Source organism: Trachemys scripta, chromosome 9 (assembly GCF_013100865.1).
Source record: "Trachemys scripta elegans isolate TJP31775 chromosome 9, CAS_Tse_1.0, whole genome shotgun sequence".
NCBI lineage: Eukaryota > Metazoa > Chordata > Testudines > Emydidae > Trachemys > Trachemys scripta.
In genome coordinates this window covers 98,383,786-98,400,604 of record NC_048306.1, presented here as the reverse complement: position 1 = coordinate 98,400,604, position 16,819 = coordinate 98,383,786, and the positions used below count along the sequence as shown (strand labels likewise).

Genomic DNA, 16,819 nt, shown 5'->3' with positions numbered 1-16,819 from the left:
ATGGGTTTTAGCCCACGAAAGCTTATGCTCAAATAAATTTGTTAGTCTCTAAGGTGCCACAAGTACTCCTGTTCTTTTTGCTGATCCAGACTAACACGGCTACCACTCTGAGGCCTTAATATGTAGCTCTGTTTTATTTGTTAGAATTTAGGTCAGTTTAGACTTTAAAAAAGATTGTTTGGGGCCTGCCTCATCTGAAGGGAATTGGGTCTGAGGTGTGAGCTTTGTGATGTGCTTCCAAGATCTCCTGCATAAGACTCCTCGTGAGATCCACAGTACAGGCTCACTGTTGGAGACATGAGTGAATGTTTGCTTTATCAATGAAGCAGAAATGCAAACAAAATTAATAAGGAACACCTGAATGAAATGTAGCGTGGCAAAGAGTTCTGAACACAGCCTTTTGTAAATGGTGGCCAATCATTAGTCTCTGACATGCTGAAGCACTTGGAGGTTAGGTGAGAAGGTGAAAATGCTCTGGAGGATGTACTGGAGAATTTAGAGTGTTTACTTTTCCTGATTAACCTGCCAGATGCTCTGGCTCCTCACCTGTTTGCCACAAGACTTTTTTTTACCTGTATGATTTGAAAAGCTGTCTGGGTGGCGTGCTTACCTTACAACTTCCCCTGTAGGTTTTTTGTTTGATTAGGTAGATCTGAAGAATTACAAGATGTAATTACAAGCGCCAGGGCTGGAGCACCCATGGAAAAAAAATGGTGGGTGCTCAGCACCCGCCAGACACAGCTGTTCGGTGGCACCACTGATCAGTTAATTGGGGGTGCCGCCAAACAGCTGTTCAGTGATGCCTCCAAAGAGCCAATTGGCGGCTCAGGGAGGGTGGAGAGCAGTGAATAGGCGGGGGCCTTGGGGAGAGGGGAGAGTGGGAACAGAAAGAGGCGGAGCAAGGGCGGGGCCTTGGGGAGGGGAGCAGAGTAGGGGCAAGAAGAGTCAGAGCAAGGGTGGGGCCTTGGGGGAAGGGGCACCCCCCGGGAAAACTAAAAGTCAGCATCTATGGCCCCCAGGCTTTGCTTGTATCCTGGGTGCTTAAAGGAAAATGGAGGAAATGGAATCTTTGGAGGTTGACCAGCAGCTTTCGTTTGTATTTCCTGATGACAAAAACTGTGGCAAAGTTCACACCCATGAATCCATTTTTATAACCTCATAGCATAGATTTTTCTTGTGATGTATTGTTTTTTATTCTGTGATGTGAAGACTACGTGGGGCCTTCTGAAATGGAGATTTAGTTGAAAGATGAAAAACAAAAGCAATGGAACTTGGAAGGCTACCAAGATTTGAAAGCTAGTAAACCTTTCAGCAGCTGACAATGGTTAATTGCTAAAAAAAGAAGGAGATCTATTGATAGTACAAGGCCGTACAGTGCAAAGTGTATAAAATAAAATTTCTGTAGCATCATGTGGTCTGCATGTGTGGAAAGAATTTTTAAATGCGGAGATGCTCAAAAACATTCCGTGGGATGTACCGGCATTTGGGTGTGTAGTTCTTCCTGCCAACCATAGTTGCAAGAGTTATTCTCATCACTGAAAATGTTCCCCATCAAACTTCCGAAAAGCAAATGAACAATGAGTGGATATATGTTTCATGACTAATATGTTGCAAAGTTTCCTCTGTGTGAACATCCCTCATTGGATACATCCAATGGAAATGGTCTTAAATAGGAATCTCCATCGTTGGAAGTTAAGAACAGGGTGGACAAACACACCTGTCAGGGATGGTCTAGGTTTTTTTGGTCCTGCCTCAACACATGGGGGCTGGACTTGATGGCTTCTCGATGGCCCTTCCAGCCCTACATTTTTGTGATTCTATGAATATTTTATAGTTTAGGCAATTGTGTAATTAGATTCCCTCCGTAAGTTTGCTTACCGTGTTGTCAGGAGCTGTAATTTTGTCCATTTCGAAGTTTTTCAACTACCCAGACATCTGTTGGGAAAATAACACAGCAGGGCATGGATTATCCAATAAGTTCTTGGAATGTATTGGAGACAATTTTTTATTTCAGAAGGTGGAGACAGCTACCAGGGGAGAGGCTGTTCTAGATTTGATTTTGACAAATAGGGAGGAACTTGTTAAGAATTTGAAAGTGGAAGGCAGCTTGGGTGAAAGTGATCATGAAATGATAGAGTTCATGATTGTAAGGAATGGTAGGAGGGAGAACAGCAAAATAAAGACAATGGATTTCAAGAAGACAGACTTTAGCAACTCAGGCAGTTGATAGGTAGGATCCCATGGGAAGCAAGTCTAAGGGGAAAAACAATCGAAGACAGTTGGCAGTTTTTCAAAGAGACGTTACTAAGGGCACAAGAGCAAACTATCCCACTGCGTAGGAAAGATAGGAAGTATGGCAAGAGACCACCCTGGCTTAACCAGGAGATCTTCAATGATCTAAAAATCAAAAAAGAGTCCTACAAAAAGTGGAAACTAGGTCAAATTACAAAGGATGAATATAAACAAATAACACAAGTATGTAGGGACAAAATTAGAAAGGCCAAGGCATAAAACGAGATCAAACTAGCTAGAGACATAGAATGTAACAAGAAAATATTCTACAGATACATTAGAAGCACGAGAAAGACCAAGGACAGGGTAGGCTCATTACTCAATGAGGGGGAAAAAGAATAACAGAAAATATGGAAATGGCAGAGGTACTTAATTACTTCTTTGTTTTGGTATTCACCCAGAAGGTTGGTGGTGATTGGACGTCTAACATAGTGAATGCCAGTGAAAATGAGGTAGGATCAGAAGAGGCTAAAATAGGGAAAGAACAAGTTAAAATTACTTGGACAAATTAGATGTCTTCAAGTCACCAGGGCGTGATGAAATGCATCCTAGAATACTCAAGGAGCTGACTGAGGAGATATCTGAGCCATTAGTGATTATCTTTGAGAAGTCATGGAAGACAGGAGAGATTCCGGAAGACTGGAAAAGGGCAAATATAGTGCCCATCTATAAAAAGGGAAATAAGGACAACCCAGGGAATTACAGACCAGTCAGCTTAATTTCAGTACCTGGAAAGATAATGGAGCAAATAATTAATCAATTTGCAAACATGTAGAAGATAATAAGGTGATAAATAACAGTCAGCATGGATTTGTCAAAAACAAATCGTGTCAAACCAACCTGATAGCTTTCTTTGACAGGGTAACAAGCCTTGCGGATGGGAGGAAGCGGTTGGCGTGGTATATTTTGAGTTTAGTAAAGCTTGTGATAGTGTCCCGCATGACCTTCTCATAAATAAACTAGGGAAATGCAACCTAGATGGAGCGACCATAAGGTGGGTGCAAAACTGGTTGGAAACCATTCCCAGAGAGTAGTTATCAGTGGTTCACAGTCATGCTGGAAGGGCATAATGAGTGTGGTCCCGCAGGGATCAGTATCTTCATCAGTGATTTAGATAATGACATACAGAGTACACTTATAAAGTTTGTGGATGATACCAAGCTTGGAGGGGTTGCAAGTGCCTTGGAGTATAGGATTAAAATTCAAAATGATCTGGACAAACTGGAGAAATGGTCTCAAGTAAATAGGATGAAATTCAATAAGGACAAATGCAAAGTACTCCAGTTAGGAAGGAACAATCACTTGCACACATACAAAATGGGAAATAATGCCTAGGAAGGAGTACTGTGGAAAGGGATCTGGGGGTCATAGTGGACCACAAGCTAAATATGAGTCATCAGTGTAACGCTATTGCGCAAAAAAAAAGTGAACATCATTCTGGGATGTATTAGCAGGAGTGTTGTAAGCAAGACACGAGAAGTAATTATTCTGCTCGACTCCACTCTGATTAGGCCTCAACTGGAGTATTGTGTCCAGTTCTGGGCACCACATTTTAGGAAGTATGTTGACAAATTGGAGAGAGTCAAGAGAAGAGTGACAAAAATGATTAAAGATCTACAAAGCATGACCTATGAGGGAAGATTGAAAAAATTGGGTTTGTCTAGTCTGGAAAAGAGAGGACTGAGAGGGGACATGATAACAATTTTCAAGTATGTAAAAGGTTGTTACAAGGAGGAGGAAGAAAAATTGTTTTTCTTAACCTCTGAGGATAGGACAAGAAGCAATGGGCTTAAATTGCAGCAAGGGAGGTTTAGGTTGGACATTAGGGAAAACTTCCTAACTGTCAGGGTGGTTAAGCACTGGAATAAATTGCCTAGGGAGGTTGTGGAATCTCCATCATTGGAGATTTTTAAGAACAGGTTAGACAAACACCTGTCAAGAATGTTCTAGATAATTAGTCCTGCCACAAGTGCAGGGGACTGGACTAGATGACCTCTTGAGGTCCCTTCCAGTTCTATAATTCTATGATGCTTTATTTTGCCAGATATGTATTTGATCTATGATTTGCCCGAAGGTCAGCTGTTATTGGTTCCCACTGAGATTCTGGCTATCTACTCTAGAAAAAAATCTCCAAAATGGCTTGACTTGCAGTTGGATACAAAGATGCAGTCACGAATTGCAGCATTCTGCATCTGCAGTATTCATTATAAGTGATTCTCAGAAAGAGGCAATTCTTTGCGGGGAGGGCAAAGAGAACTGTGACCATGCTATAATTGTCCTTTTATTCACAAACTACAGAAAACACAGCTTAGAAGTAAGAGAATGCAGCTTCTGTGTATGCTCCCCTTCATTTTCATCGTTATCTGTGTATATCCAAAAGTTTTTGAATGACTTTTAAAAAAAGATTACATCACAAGTTGGTGGAAATTTGACGGTTTAAGATGCTTTTTCCAGAAACGATTGGGCAAAAGCAGCATGTTTCAGAAACAGTATGAGACGTGATAGGTCCTAAGCAATTTTTAGTATTTGAATTTATGCTACTACATAGTGACTTGTATGTTTTTTCATTGATAATGAAGGTTTTATGGAGCAGTTCAGTTTAACTATTGTCCTTCTGGACAGTTTAATGTAGTTTATGTTGTTTGGTGAAACAGTTTAGTCAGAAAATAATTTACTATACAATGATCTGATAGGTTTCAGAGTAGCAGCCGTGTTAATCTGTATCTGCAAAAAGAACAGGAATACTTGTGGCACCTGAGAGACTAACAAATTTATTTGAGCATAAGCTTTCGTGGGCTACAGCCCACTTCATCGGATGCATGTAGTGGAAAATACAGTAGGAAGATAGATATATATATACACACAGAGAACATGGAACAATGGGTGTTCCTATACACACTATAAGGAGAGTGATCAATTAAGGTAAGCTTTTATTAGCAGGAGAGAAAAAAAACTGTTTGTATAGTTACTTGTTCACAATTGGCCCCTAACGCCTCGAAATTTAACTGGTCTGGGACTACAAAGGATGGCTTGGGAGATACTTAGATCAGGTGTCACAGTAACTGTGTAGTGTTCTGAACTTCCTAAGAATTTGTGCTTGGGATATGCAGTGTAGGCATGTACCACCCTCCGAATGAGGATCTCAAAGCACTTTAGAAACAACAATTGACTTTCACAACACCCCTGTGAGGGAGGGTGGTATTATCCCCATTTTACAGAGTGGGAAACTGAGGCAAAGTTATTTACTCAAAATCACAGAACAAGTCTCTTATCAAGCAGGGAATAGGACCTAGTTCTTCTGACTCCTGGTCTTGTATCTTAAGCACTTGTTTGTGCTTTTTCTCATGCATTCATTTAAAGCTGCATTGTTTCATAGTGGGGGGGATTGAATGCATTGCTGCCACTCCATAAAACTTTGATGTCTGATAAAAGAAGTTTAATGTGCTGTAGTAAAGTAGATCCCTGGGAATTTTTCACCAGCTAGTTCCACAGTAAGTATTCAGTCTTGTTTTACAGATAAGGAAGATGCCATCTTCATACCATAGGAGCAAAGATGGCTGAGTGTCTAGCTACTTTAAAACATAATGTTCTAGCAAATAAAAACATCAGCAATAATTGCAGAGTTCCTCTGCTTCCCTTTATAGCAGTGGTGGGCAACCTGCGGCCCATCAGGGTAATCCTCTGACGGGCCGCGAGACAGTGTTTACATTGACCGTCCACAGGCATGGCTGCCCGCAGCTCCCATTGGCCGCAGCTCGCTGTTCCCGGCGAATGGGAGCTGCGGGAAGCGGCACAGGCCGCAGGGACGTGCTGTCTGCCGTTTCCCGCAGCTCCCATTGGCCGGGAACGGCAAACTGTGGGCGGCCATGCCTGCGGACGGTCAACGCGGCCTGCCAGCGGATTACCCTGACGAGCTGCAGGTTGCCCACCACTGCTTTACAGCTTTCGTTGGCTCGTGGCCCTGTCCACTATGCCAGGCAATTTCAAATTCCCACCTTCTGTTTGTATGTTTATGCTATTATTGGTAGTCAATAATGTGATACAGATTGCTGTTAGTCCTTGAGAGCAGGGATCTAGGGATTAGGCTTGAAAACTAAAACTTAAAATAACATTGTTGTTCAGTTTGTATTGGTGTTCCGTTTACCCCAAAAGCAATTGGATGTGAAAGAACAAAATGTAACAGAAATGTAACCCATTAATGTGCCTTATTATCCCTTTTGTAGTAGAAGGAGTGTAAATAAAAGAAAAAGTGGAATTATTTTCAGTTGTCAGCATGGGTACAATATACAGTAGAAACTCAGAGTTAGGAACACCAGAGTTACAAACTCACTGGTCAACCACCCAGCTCCTTTGGAACCGGAAATATGCAATCAAGCATCAGCAGAGGAGCCCCCCCCCCCCCCCCCCCAAAAGCAAATACAGTACAGTGCTGTGTTAAATGTAAACTACTAAAAAAAAGAAAGGGAAAGTTTAAAAAAAGATTTGACAATGTAAGGAACCTCTTTCTGTGCTTGTTTCATTTTAATGATGTTTAAAAGCAGCATTTTTCTTCTGCATAATACCGCTATGAAACTTGACTAAGTCAATGTTTAGTTGTAAACTTTTGAAAGAACAACCATAATATTTTGTTCAGACTTGCAAACATTTCAGAGTTATGAACAGCCTCCGTCCTGAGGTGTTCATGACTCTGAGGGCTTGTCTATACTTACGCGCTGGTTCGGCGGCAGGCAATCGAACTTCTGGGTTCGATTTATCGCGTCTAATCTGGACGCGATAAATCGAACTCAGAAGTGCTCCCCGTCGACTCCGGTAATCCTGCTCGCCGCGAGGAGTACGCGGAGTCGACGGGGGAGCCTGCCTGCCGGGTGTGGACCGCGGTAAGTTCGAACTAAGGTACGTCAACTTCAGCTACGTTATTCACGTAGCTGAAGTTGCGTACCTTATTTCGATTTGGGGGTTTAGTGTAGACCAAGCCTGAGGTTCTACTGTAATTGCAAATTCTGCTAACTGCCAAGTCTGGTAGACAGAGGAATTATCTGCCAACGTACATGGTGAAATTGCCCTCCCAGGGGTTTCTAAGGCAGAAGATGCAGGGAATTCTTGGGGAATTTGTAAAATCCAATGAACGTTGTAATGTAGAAGGATGGCTAGATATCTTGAGAGGGCTTTTAAAATTATAGTCCGTACAATTAATTTTTTCTTTAAGTCTAAAATGGACAGTGATTTAGCACAGAAAAAAAGCATTGCACAGCTGCATTTACCAAAACCGTCATCGCAAATTTTACTACAGGAAATGCTTAGTCTAATTCATGTTACTGCCAAAGCACCATGACTCTCCATGAGTGAGCGATTAAGGGTCCTCCTTCACCTCTTGCTGGTTTGTGTTTGAAGTGACAGCTCCAACTTCAAAATAACCCTTCCGTTAGAAGATGTTTTACCTCTTGTAGTTTCAAGTAACTTGAATTACACATTGTAGTCTAGGCTTGAGGTAACAACGGGTCACATCCGTTGGGATTGCACTGGATTTTGAGTCTGCCTCTGCTCTGAATTCTTGAACCCTGGCTGCATGGACCAGATGCTGGCTGGTTGCAATGGGACCATGGTAGTTGAAGCCAGCTGGAAGTCCCTTCACTGTGCCATGGGGTTGGAGAGCTCAGCACGCAGATGCAAATTACAAAACAATCCAAACAGAGATTCCAGATGACTGGAAAAGGGCAAATATAGTGCCCAACTATAAAAAGGAAAATAAGGACAACCCAGGGAATTATAGACAAGTCAGCTTAACTTCTGTACCCAGAAAGATAATGGAGCAAATAATTAAACAATCAATTGGTAAACATCTACAAGATAGTAAGTAACAGTCAGCATGGATTTGTCAAGAACAAATCATGTCAAACCAACCTTATAGCTTTCTTTGACAGGGTACCAAGCCTTGTGGATAGGGGGGAAACGGCTGGAGCACCCACCGAAAAAAATAAGCCAGTGCTTAGCACCCACTGGCAGCCAAGCTTCCTCCCTCCCCTCCCCCCCCCCGCACCCCCAGCGCCGCTCGATCACCGACGGCCCTGCTGATCAACTCCTTGCCCTCCCTCCCTGCGCCACCCACTGCGATCAGCTGTTCCCCCATGTGCAGGAGGGGCTGGGCGGGAGGGAGAGGAGTGGGGACAAGATGCGATCGGGGGAGGGGGCAGAAAGAGGTGGAACGGGGGCAGGAAGAAGCAGGGTGAGGTCTGGGGGCAGGGGTGGGGTGGGGGCAGAGCTAGGGGCGGAGGCGGGGTCGAGCACTCCCTGGGTAGAGAGGAAGTCAGCGCCTATGATCTTGGGACTAAAATAATTCTATGGCAGCAGGCAAAGTTGTTGTCCTGCAAAGCAATACAACTGTGTTTCTGCCTTTTTTTTAATCACAAGAATACGTGTTTGTTTTTTTTTTTTTTTTTTCTTTTTTAACCTCTTCATAGAAATGTTGCAGCAGCTTCATCAGCAGCTCGTGGAGGCCGAGCGCAGGAGCATGACCTACCTGAAACGCTTTAATAAAATCCAGGTGGACTATCACAATCTCATCGGGGTCACTGCTGAGCTGGTGGATTCCCTCGAGGCCACGGTCAATGGCAAGATGGTAAGATGAGCCCCAGTGTGTACATGCTTCTGCTTTAGGAAATGGCAGTAGAATCCGCCTGAAGCACAAGTTAAGCTTTACGGTAGCTCAGTGTTTCTGTAAGCAGGGCTGTCCCGAGGCATTTTGGTCCCCNGGTGAGTGGAGGCCCGACCCCTGCTGCAGTCCTCAGGGGAGTGGGGGTGGAGCAGGGAGGGGGCAGAGAAGGGGCAGGGGCTTTGAGGAAGGGGTGGAGTGGGAGTGGGACTGGGGCAGAGCAGGGGTGGGGCCCATGGGGAAGAGGCGGAGCAGGGGCTGGAGCCAGTAGCGTAGCTAGGGGGGGAGCGGGGCAGCGGCCGCTCCCCCACTGAGCACAAGTGGCGCCTTGTCAATTTCGTGGCGCCTTTGTACTCACCCGGAGGAGTGATTAAAAAAAAAAAAAGCCGCCACCCGCTGTGGCGCTTTCATTTTACTCACCCAGCGGCTCTCTGGGTCTTCGGCGGTACTTCGGCGGTGGGACCTTCACTCGCTCCGGGTCTTCGGCGGCATTTCGGCGGCGGGATCTTCAGTGCCGCCGAAGACACCCGGAGCGAGTGAAGGGCCTGCTGCCGAAATGCCGCCGAAGATCTGGAGCGCCACCGGGTGAGTAAAAGCGCTGCAGCAGGTGGTGCTTTTTTTTTTTTTTATTGCTCCCCCTGTTCCTTCCACCTGGTTACGCCAATGGCTGGAGCAGCACGCAGCTGCATAGGGCACCAGGAAATTACTTTGCGTATGGGTAGGGACGGCCCTGTCTGTCAGTACAGCATGCATTTAATAGACAAACGGAAATCTTGGGGAGAGATTCTCCCTTGGTCCCTGCATGCTGCTCTGGTAGGGTAAAGGCGCCACAAAGGGCTGGAATAGAATTACCCCAGCTTGGGAACAGTATAGGGCAAGCATAATTGTTTCTACGCTGCTCCCCTCATTGGCTCTGGCATAAGTGTAGGAAAGGGGAATCTCCATAGCGCACAGTGGTCTGGAGATTATGGAGTATGGCACAGCACATGAAGCCCTTGGGAGGCTGCTTTAAATTAGACACACCCATTGGGCTTCTCTAATTTATACCAGTCTCGCAGCTAACCCAGGATCTGGGTAGTGCAAGGGTGACTGAAAGCCATGTTTGCCCTCCATCCCCCAAGCTGAACTTCGTGTTACATTAACTTAGTTAGTAAAGAAAAATTCCCTTGAAGAAGGGGAGTTGTCTGTGTGCAAAAAGGCTCAGATCACTACCTGTGACTCAGGAATGCACAGCCCAACTTTGGGTGGAGGCATTGCAGAGATGTCCTTGAACGTCCTTCGCTGTCCCTGAGCCGGGGCAGAGGCCTGATCTACACTACAAAGTTAGGTCGAGGTAAGGCAGCTTACCTCCGCCTAACTCTGTAAGCGTCTGCGCTACAATGTTGCTCCCGCCGATGTAAGTTGCCCCCTACGCTGACCTAATAACGCCACCTCTGTGAGAGATGTAGGACTTAGGTCGACGTAGTTAGGGTGAGGCAGTGTCTGTTTAGACGCTGTGTTACTTACATCGCTTGTTGGCTGTCAGCCCCACGCGGGGCTCATGGCTGTCAGAGCCCCACAATACCCTACGCAGTTAAGTTGGTAGAAGTGCTCCTGGTGAGGATGCACACTACCGACAGAGGGGCCATAATGTGGACATAAACCACTGTAGTAATTACTGAGGTCGACATACAGCAACCAAACTTAATAGTTTGTAGTATAGACAAGGCCTGACTCTGCTGATCTAGTTCTTCCAGTGTAACTTGGAACAGCCTGAAGGCTTTTTGTAATTATGCTGGCTACCAGTAGCTTCCAGGGGCTGTTAAGGAAGCGGAAAGTGGAGGTTGGCGTCGCTACACTGGCTCTGTGCCACTGAAGGGTCTCCCTACACTAGGGTGAACGTCTTGTGGCTGGTGACCAGGGCTAGATTAATGCAGGGGCTTTAGGGGCTGCAGCCCAGGGTATCAGGCTAAGGGGGACCCCGCAAAAATAAATCCATAATTATATACAATTCAGTGGTTACAAAACCGTCAATCACGATCAACTGGTCGATCCTGGAGCCTCTGCCAGTCGATCGCGATCTCCGGGCTGCTAAAAGTCCAGCGGCGCAGCAGGGCTCAGCCAGGCTGCCTGCATGCCATGGCCCCGTGTTGCTCCCGGAAGCGGCTGGCAGCTGGCATGTCTCTGTGGCCCTGTGGGGGGAGGTGGCTCTGTGTGCTGCTCCTACCCCCAGCACTGTCCCTGCAGCTCCTATTGGCCAGGAACTGGTCAATGGGAGCTGCGAGGACGATGCTTGCGGGCACGAGCAGCGCACGCAGACATGCTGTCCCCCTTCCCCCAGGGGCGTGCAGAGATGTGCCAGCAGCCGGCAGCTTCCAGGAGTGGCATGGGGCTATGGCTGGCAGGCAGGCAGCCTGCCTGAGCCCTATTGCGCCGCCAGCAGGGAGCCACCTGTCGTAAGCGCCTCCCGGCCGGAACCTACACCTTGCACCCCCTCCTGCACCCCAACTCTGCCCCAGGGCAGAATCCCCTCCTTCACCCAACTCCCTCCCAGAGCCCGCACCCCTCACCCTCTCCTGCACCCCAATACTCTGCCCCAGCCTGGAGCCCCCTCCTGCACCCAAACTCCCTCCCAGAAAGAAACTAATATAACAGCTGTTCTAAGGTAAGAAGTAGGCTGTTTTGAATTAACTTAACTATATTCTACATGTTTTAAGACTGAAATGTAACCACAGAACGGCTTTCTGTTAATTAAAAGGCAACTTTAGTATAGCATTAATAGCCTCAATGTCATAATTGTGATCATTTTGTTTTAAATTAGGAAAAAGACTTGTATACAGGGGGCCCACAAAATCTAATAGCCCCAGGCCCACGGGAAAGTTAATCCGGCGCTGCTGGTGACTCTGAATTTAGAGTTGCTTTCTGCTAATGAAGCAGTGTTAAAGTGACACCATGCAAGCAATTTATAATCTGCCACAGTGTGTGGACTTCACTTTAGAATAGGATGGGAAAGATGCCTGCTAACACTAGCTTTGAAAATAGTTGGGAGTAAATGTCCAGTCATTCGCTGCTCCCATTCCATATCTTGGTGCGGTGCTGTCCTAAGCGATATTCCCTGTGTTCTTACGTGGAGCTGTGTCAAGAGCACCAGGCTAAGGAGCTGTTACTTTGACTTTTGTTTTCCTTTGCACTCGAAGCTAAGTACAGTGCATCATCTGATCCTTCCCAGATGTGTCCAACTGGTGGCGCTCTTGAGTTGTGGATCAATGTGTCTACCCTGGCTCTGACTTCAAGGTGGTTTTGAACATTGAATAGAATCATGTTGGGATTGAAAGTATTGGTGTGTCCCTGCCCATCAGTTTGTTAAAAAAAAAAAAAAAAAAAAAAAAGACGTTGTGGCCCCAAACTGGACTATTTAAAATAATGACAGGTTTCAGAGTAGCAGCCATGATAGTCTGTATCCGCAAAAAGAACAGGAGTACTTGTGGCACCTTAGAGACTAACAAATTTATTTGAGCATAGCCACGAAAGCTTATGCTCAAATAAATGTGTTAGTCTCTAAGGTGCCACATGTACTCCTGTTCTTTTTATTTAGAATAATGTTGTTTTACACTTTGAGGGCCTCAGAAACCTGACTGCTGTTGTTCGGGGGTCCAAGAGATATCACGAATTGGGGTTCCCTGGAGAGGAAAGAACAGGCTTCTCAGCTACTGAAGAGCTTTCAGCTGCTTTGAGGCAGTTAGATCCCTGTCCAGGAGCCCCTTTACTCAGCAAGGGGGAATGAAGTGTGAACATCCCAACCCTCAAATCCCCCGATATCCAGAAAGCATATGGCCATTTCCCTGGGAGGTGGGTTGCTGTGATTTTTATTTTCCCAAAACCCTAAAGGCCACTGTAAACAACATTAGAATTGTATGAAATGAGGCACAAAATGTATACGTCTGTGACATGCACTTACTCTCTCTCCTGGAGAGCTGTATGTGTATGCTTTGAGCTCTGCCATTTGTTTAGGCGAGGTTAGGGTGAGGTGTTGCCTCATAATTCTCAGTTTAACTTCCCTTTTAACGAAAGAAAACTTGTACATAGACTTTAGTGTGATGAATTTTCATTTTTGTCACCTCCTTGTAAAACTACTTACTGCAGTGATTCCCAAAAACATTTTACTAAGGTGACCCACCAACTCCATTTTGTCTTTGTTGTTGTTGTTGTTGTTGTTGTGACCCCACCCCTCCAGGATCCAAATTAGTCAGGAGGCCCCAAATTCATAGGCCGGCATCCTTTGCTGCCTTCTGTTCCTTGGTGCCCCACCAAGGAGGCACCAGCCACCTTGGTACTGCAGCCCTAATCCCAGCCTAGTGTGTGCAGAGGGGAAGCCCCAGGGGAGGGTGGTGGAGAGCAAACCCACCCTGTGCTCACCTTGCAGAGACAGCTCCCCGCTCCAGGCATTGTGACCTGGTGCACAGACTCACAGTGCCATTCAGGTTTGCCATCATGGAGGGGCAGCGAGTCCCAATTTGAGTGAGTGGTGCTGCAGCCTGGTGCAAAGGGTCGCAGCAGCACTCAGGTTTGTCCTGTCCATCCCCATTCATGACGGGGGGCAGGAAGGCGGCTGGGACAAACCTGAGTGGGCTGCGACTCCATGTGCCAGGTCACAAAACCCAGAACCGGGCCCAGCCCCGTGGGAGAAAAGCCACTGCTGCAGGGTGATTACGGGGCGGGCTTGCTCCCCCTTCCCACCCTCTCCTCCGCCTGCAGGGTCTCACCTCCACACTGGGCCCAAGACCCATCTAGAACTTTCCTGTGACCCACTGATGGGTTGGAACATCACAACCTGGGAAACATTGACTTCCTGTACAAGTACCTGGCTGAAGTCAAATGGAAATGTTACGTAATTCCATGTGCTTGGTTTGTTTCTTTATTTTAGATCACACCAGAATATCTTCAAAGTGTCTGTGTTCGTTTGTTTAGCAATCAGATGAGACAAAGTATAGCACATAGTATTGACTTCACAAGGCCTGGAACTGTAAGTACAATCGATACTAATATTTGCTCTTATCTCTGTAGCCATCTTAAAATGCAATACTCATTAAGCTGTATATTTAGGCTTGGAAAGATTAGATGTTTATTGGTAAATGTCGATTTTGCTGTACATACACATGATAACTTCCCCAATTTTTTTCGCCATGACCGCACCAAGTCTTCCTCACTGTATAGTGATAGTTTGTGATATGTAAAAGGAACAACAAAAAGAAGCAGGAATTCTTGCTGATCTGTTTCATTTGCCATTCCAGCTGATCTTTATAATGACAATATATAGATTAGTTGGTTGTAGGATTGTTTACATGTTCCATACCCTTTTTTATGTTTTTGTTTAGGAGAATGGAGTACACCTCACAGATCACCATGCTCAATTAGATCTTTTTTTCTTCAGTGTACCTTAGTGGTCAGGATTGCTTTCTGACTTGCAATATAAAACTTTGTGCCTCCGCTAGCCTCTTTCAAAAAAATCTTCCACTATTATAGTTTCACTGGTGCAGCTCATTTAGTGGTAGCAACAGTGGGGAATGCTAATGTGAACAGGCAAATATTTACTATCTTGTCATTGTAGACTTACTCTGAGCTGGGTTAGATGACAGTGATACAATGCAGGGGTCTTATCTACATTTGTACTCCCCTGTTACAACTATTGGCACAGATCCACGAACAGCAGTGCAACAGTGGGTAACTTGCCATACAAGACTAGCATAGACCCAACCTGAAAGGCAAATGCTTCCTTTCTCTGATGATTTAGACCCTGTTTCTGACACCATGATGCTTGAGGGCAAAATGGACACTTGGGAGTGTTACCGTACAGGTGTAAGAGAGCCAGTTACAATACAGTTGTCTCTTGGCCTGATTATAAGAGGATTAAAATTTGTAGTGTGGGTGGGATCTAATCATGTTGCCAACCGAGATGTTAGCCAAGGTTTGGGGACAGGGTTAACTACAGTCTGCCCTGCAAATCTTAACCACATTGTAAGCAGCTCCTCTGACTCAGTCCTTTCATCCTTCTGAATGATAGAGTTTTTGTTTGTTTCCAATTTATACAGTGAGCCTCCCAGAACCACTCTAGGTGTGTGAACAATGTAGTTAGAAACTCAAACAAGAAGAGTAATGTCAAAAAATGAAAACCTGCCCCGCCCAGCCCACTTCCTTAGAGAAAACTGAAATAACTTGGCATTTCACAAAATCAGGGACTTCTTCCTTGTCCATCTCTATGATATACTGCAGCACTCCCAATCTTTGCTGACCCAGAAAGCAGAAGAGACTAGGACTAGAAATCAAATCCAGATCTCCAGCATGGCAGTGCAGATTATTCACAAGGCTGCTGAGGTAGCCTATCGCTCTTTCCTTTAAAATTTCCAAATAACTGGTTATTATGTAACTAGATGTTTTGTCTGTCCTTAAGTAGTTTCAGCTTTTCACATCAGCTTTGGAATAAAGCTAGAGGCACTGTGTCCCAAGTGACATAGGTCAGAATCAGCCCCCAGAATCTGAGCCTGTAACATCTGTGCTGGGTATGTGTTGGAAGGTCACTTCACTGTTTACTTTAAGCCAGTCAAAGAGACCAAAATATGGCCTCTCCAGCTACTCTAGGGGCTTTTCTACATGGTGTGTTAGTGCACACCTCTGGGGTGTCAGTTCTAGTCCACATCAGTGTGCCATGCACTGACGTGCCCGTGTGGAACCTGCTGGTGGTGTGGCATGCTAGTGGGTGTTAATGTAGTCCTGGGTACTATGTTCACGGGCACTAGGGAACTGATAGTTCGCACCAGCAAGGTCCACATGCACCAGTTAATGCGCGATACACTGATGCGGACTAGAATTTCCATCCCCACTGGGATGCACTAACTCAAAATGTAGACAAGCCATCAGTAACTGTCTCCTGCACTTATAAAGCTCTCTCTGACCTCTCCTTTGTAACAAAGGGCTCAGTCCTGCCCTCAAATACACTGCAGTGCCCTGTGTTTTTTGTCAAATAAGTTACTCCACACAGCATACATGAATGAACTCAAGTGTCAAAGAGCAGGACTGAGTTCTAATGCTGTAGACCAGTGCTTCTCAAGCTATCTGATGTGGGGAACCAGCAATTTTTTTCCCCATTGTGCCAGGGACTGGTGCCATATTATTATCCTATTTGACGCTCTTATGAGGAAACTCGCCGCGGACTGGCAGCCGATGGATTACCACTTTGAGAAGCACTGCTGTAGATGACAGTTCTCTGTTGTACAAAAGAAATAAGGCTGTATACCTTGGAGTACATTCTTAAAAAAGGATTTCCTTTGTTTGTTCTATTTTGTTCCCTGCTCTCAGTTTGGACATAAGAACATCAGAATGGCCCTACTGGGTCAGACCAAGGGTCCATCTAGCCCAGTGTCCCGTCTTCCAACAGTGGCCAGTGCCAGGTGCCCCAGAGGGAATGAACAGAACAGGTCATCGTCATGTGATCCATCCCCTGTCGCTCATTCCCAGCTTCTGGCAAACAGAGGCTAGGAACACCGTCCTTGCCCATCCTGGCTAATAGCCATGGATGGACCTATCCTCCATGAATTTATCTAGTTCTTTTTTGAACCCTCTTATGGTCTTAGCCTTCACAACATCCTGTGGCAAGGAGTTCCCTGGGTTGATTGGGTGTTGTGTGAAGAAATACTTCCTTTTATTTCTTTTAAACCTGCTGCCTATTAATTTCATTTGGTGACCCCTAGTTCTTGTGTTATGAGAAGTAGTAAACAACACTTCCTTATCTACTTTCTCTACACCAGTCATGATTTTATAGGCCTCAATCATATCTCCCCTTAGCCATCTCTTCCAAGCTGAAAAGTCCCAGTCTTATTAATCTCTCCTCATATGGAAGCCATT

The 16,819-nt window shown here is 45.5% G+C and overlaps 1 protein-coding gene across 1 annotated transcript in view; it reads left to right on the top strand.

Moving 5' to 3' along the window:
- Window positions 1-16,819, top strand: part of ARMC9 (armadillo repeat containing 9) — a 96,143-nt gene that overhangs the window by 22,840 nt on the left and 56,484 nt on the right. The window contains exons 6-8 of the mRNA XM_034780545.1: window positions 7,684-7,745; window positions 8,751-8,908; window positions 13,845-13,943. Coding sequence (XP_034636436.1) covers window positions 7,684-7,745; window positions 8,751-8,908; window positions 13,845-13,943 — 319 coding nt within the window. The remainder of the gene's footprint in view (window positions 1-7,683; window positions 7,746-8,750; window positions 8,909-13,844; window positions 13,944-16,819) is intronic.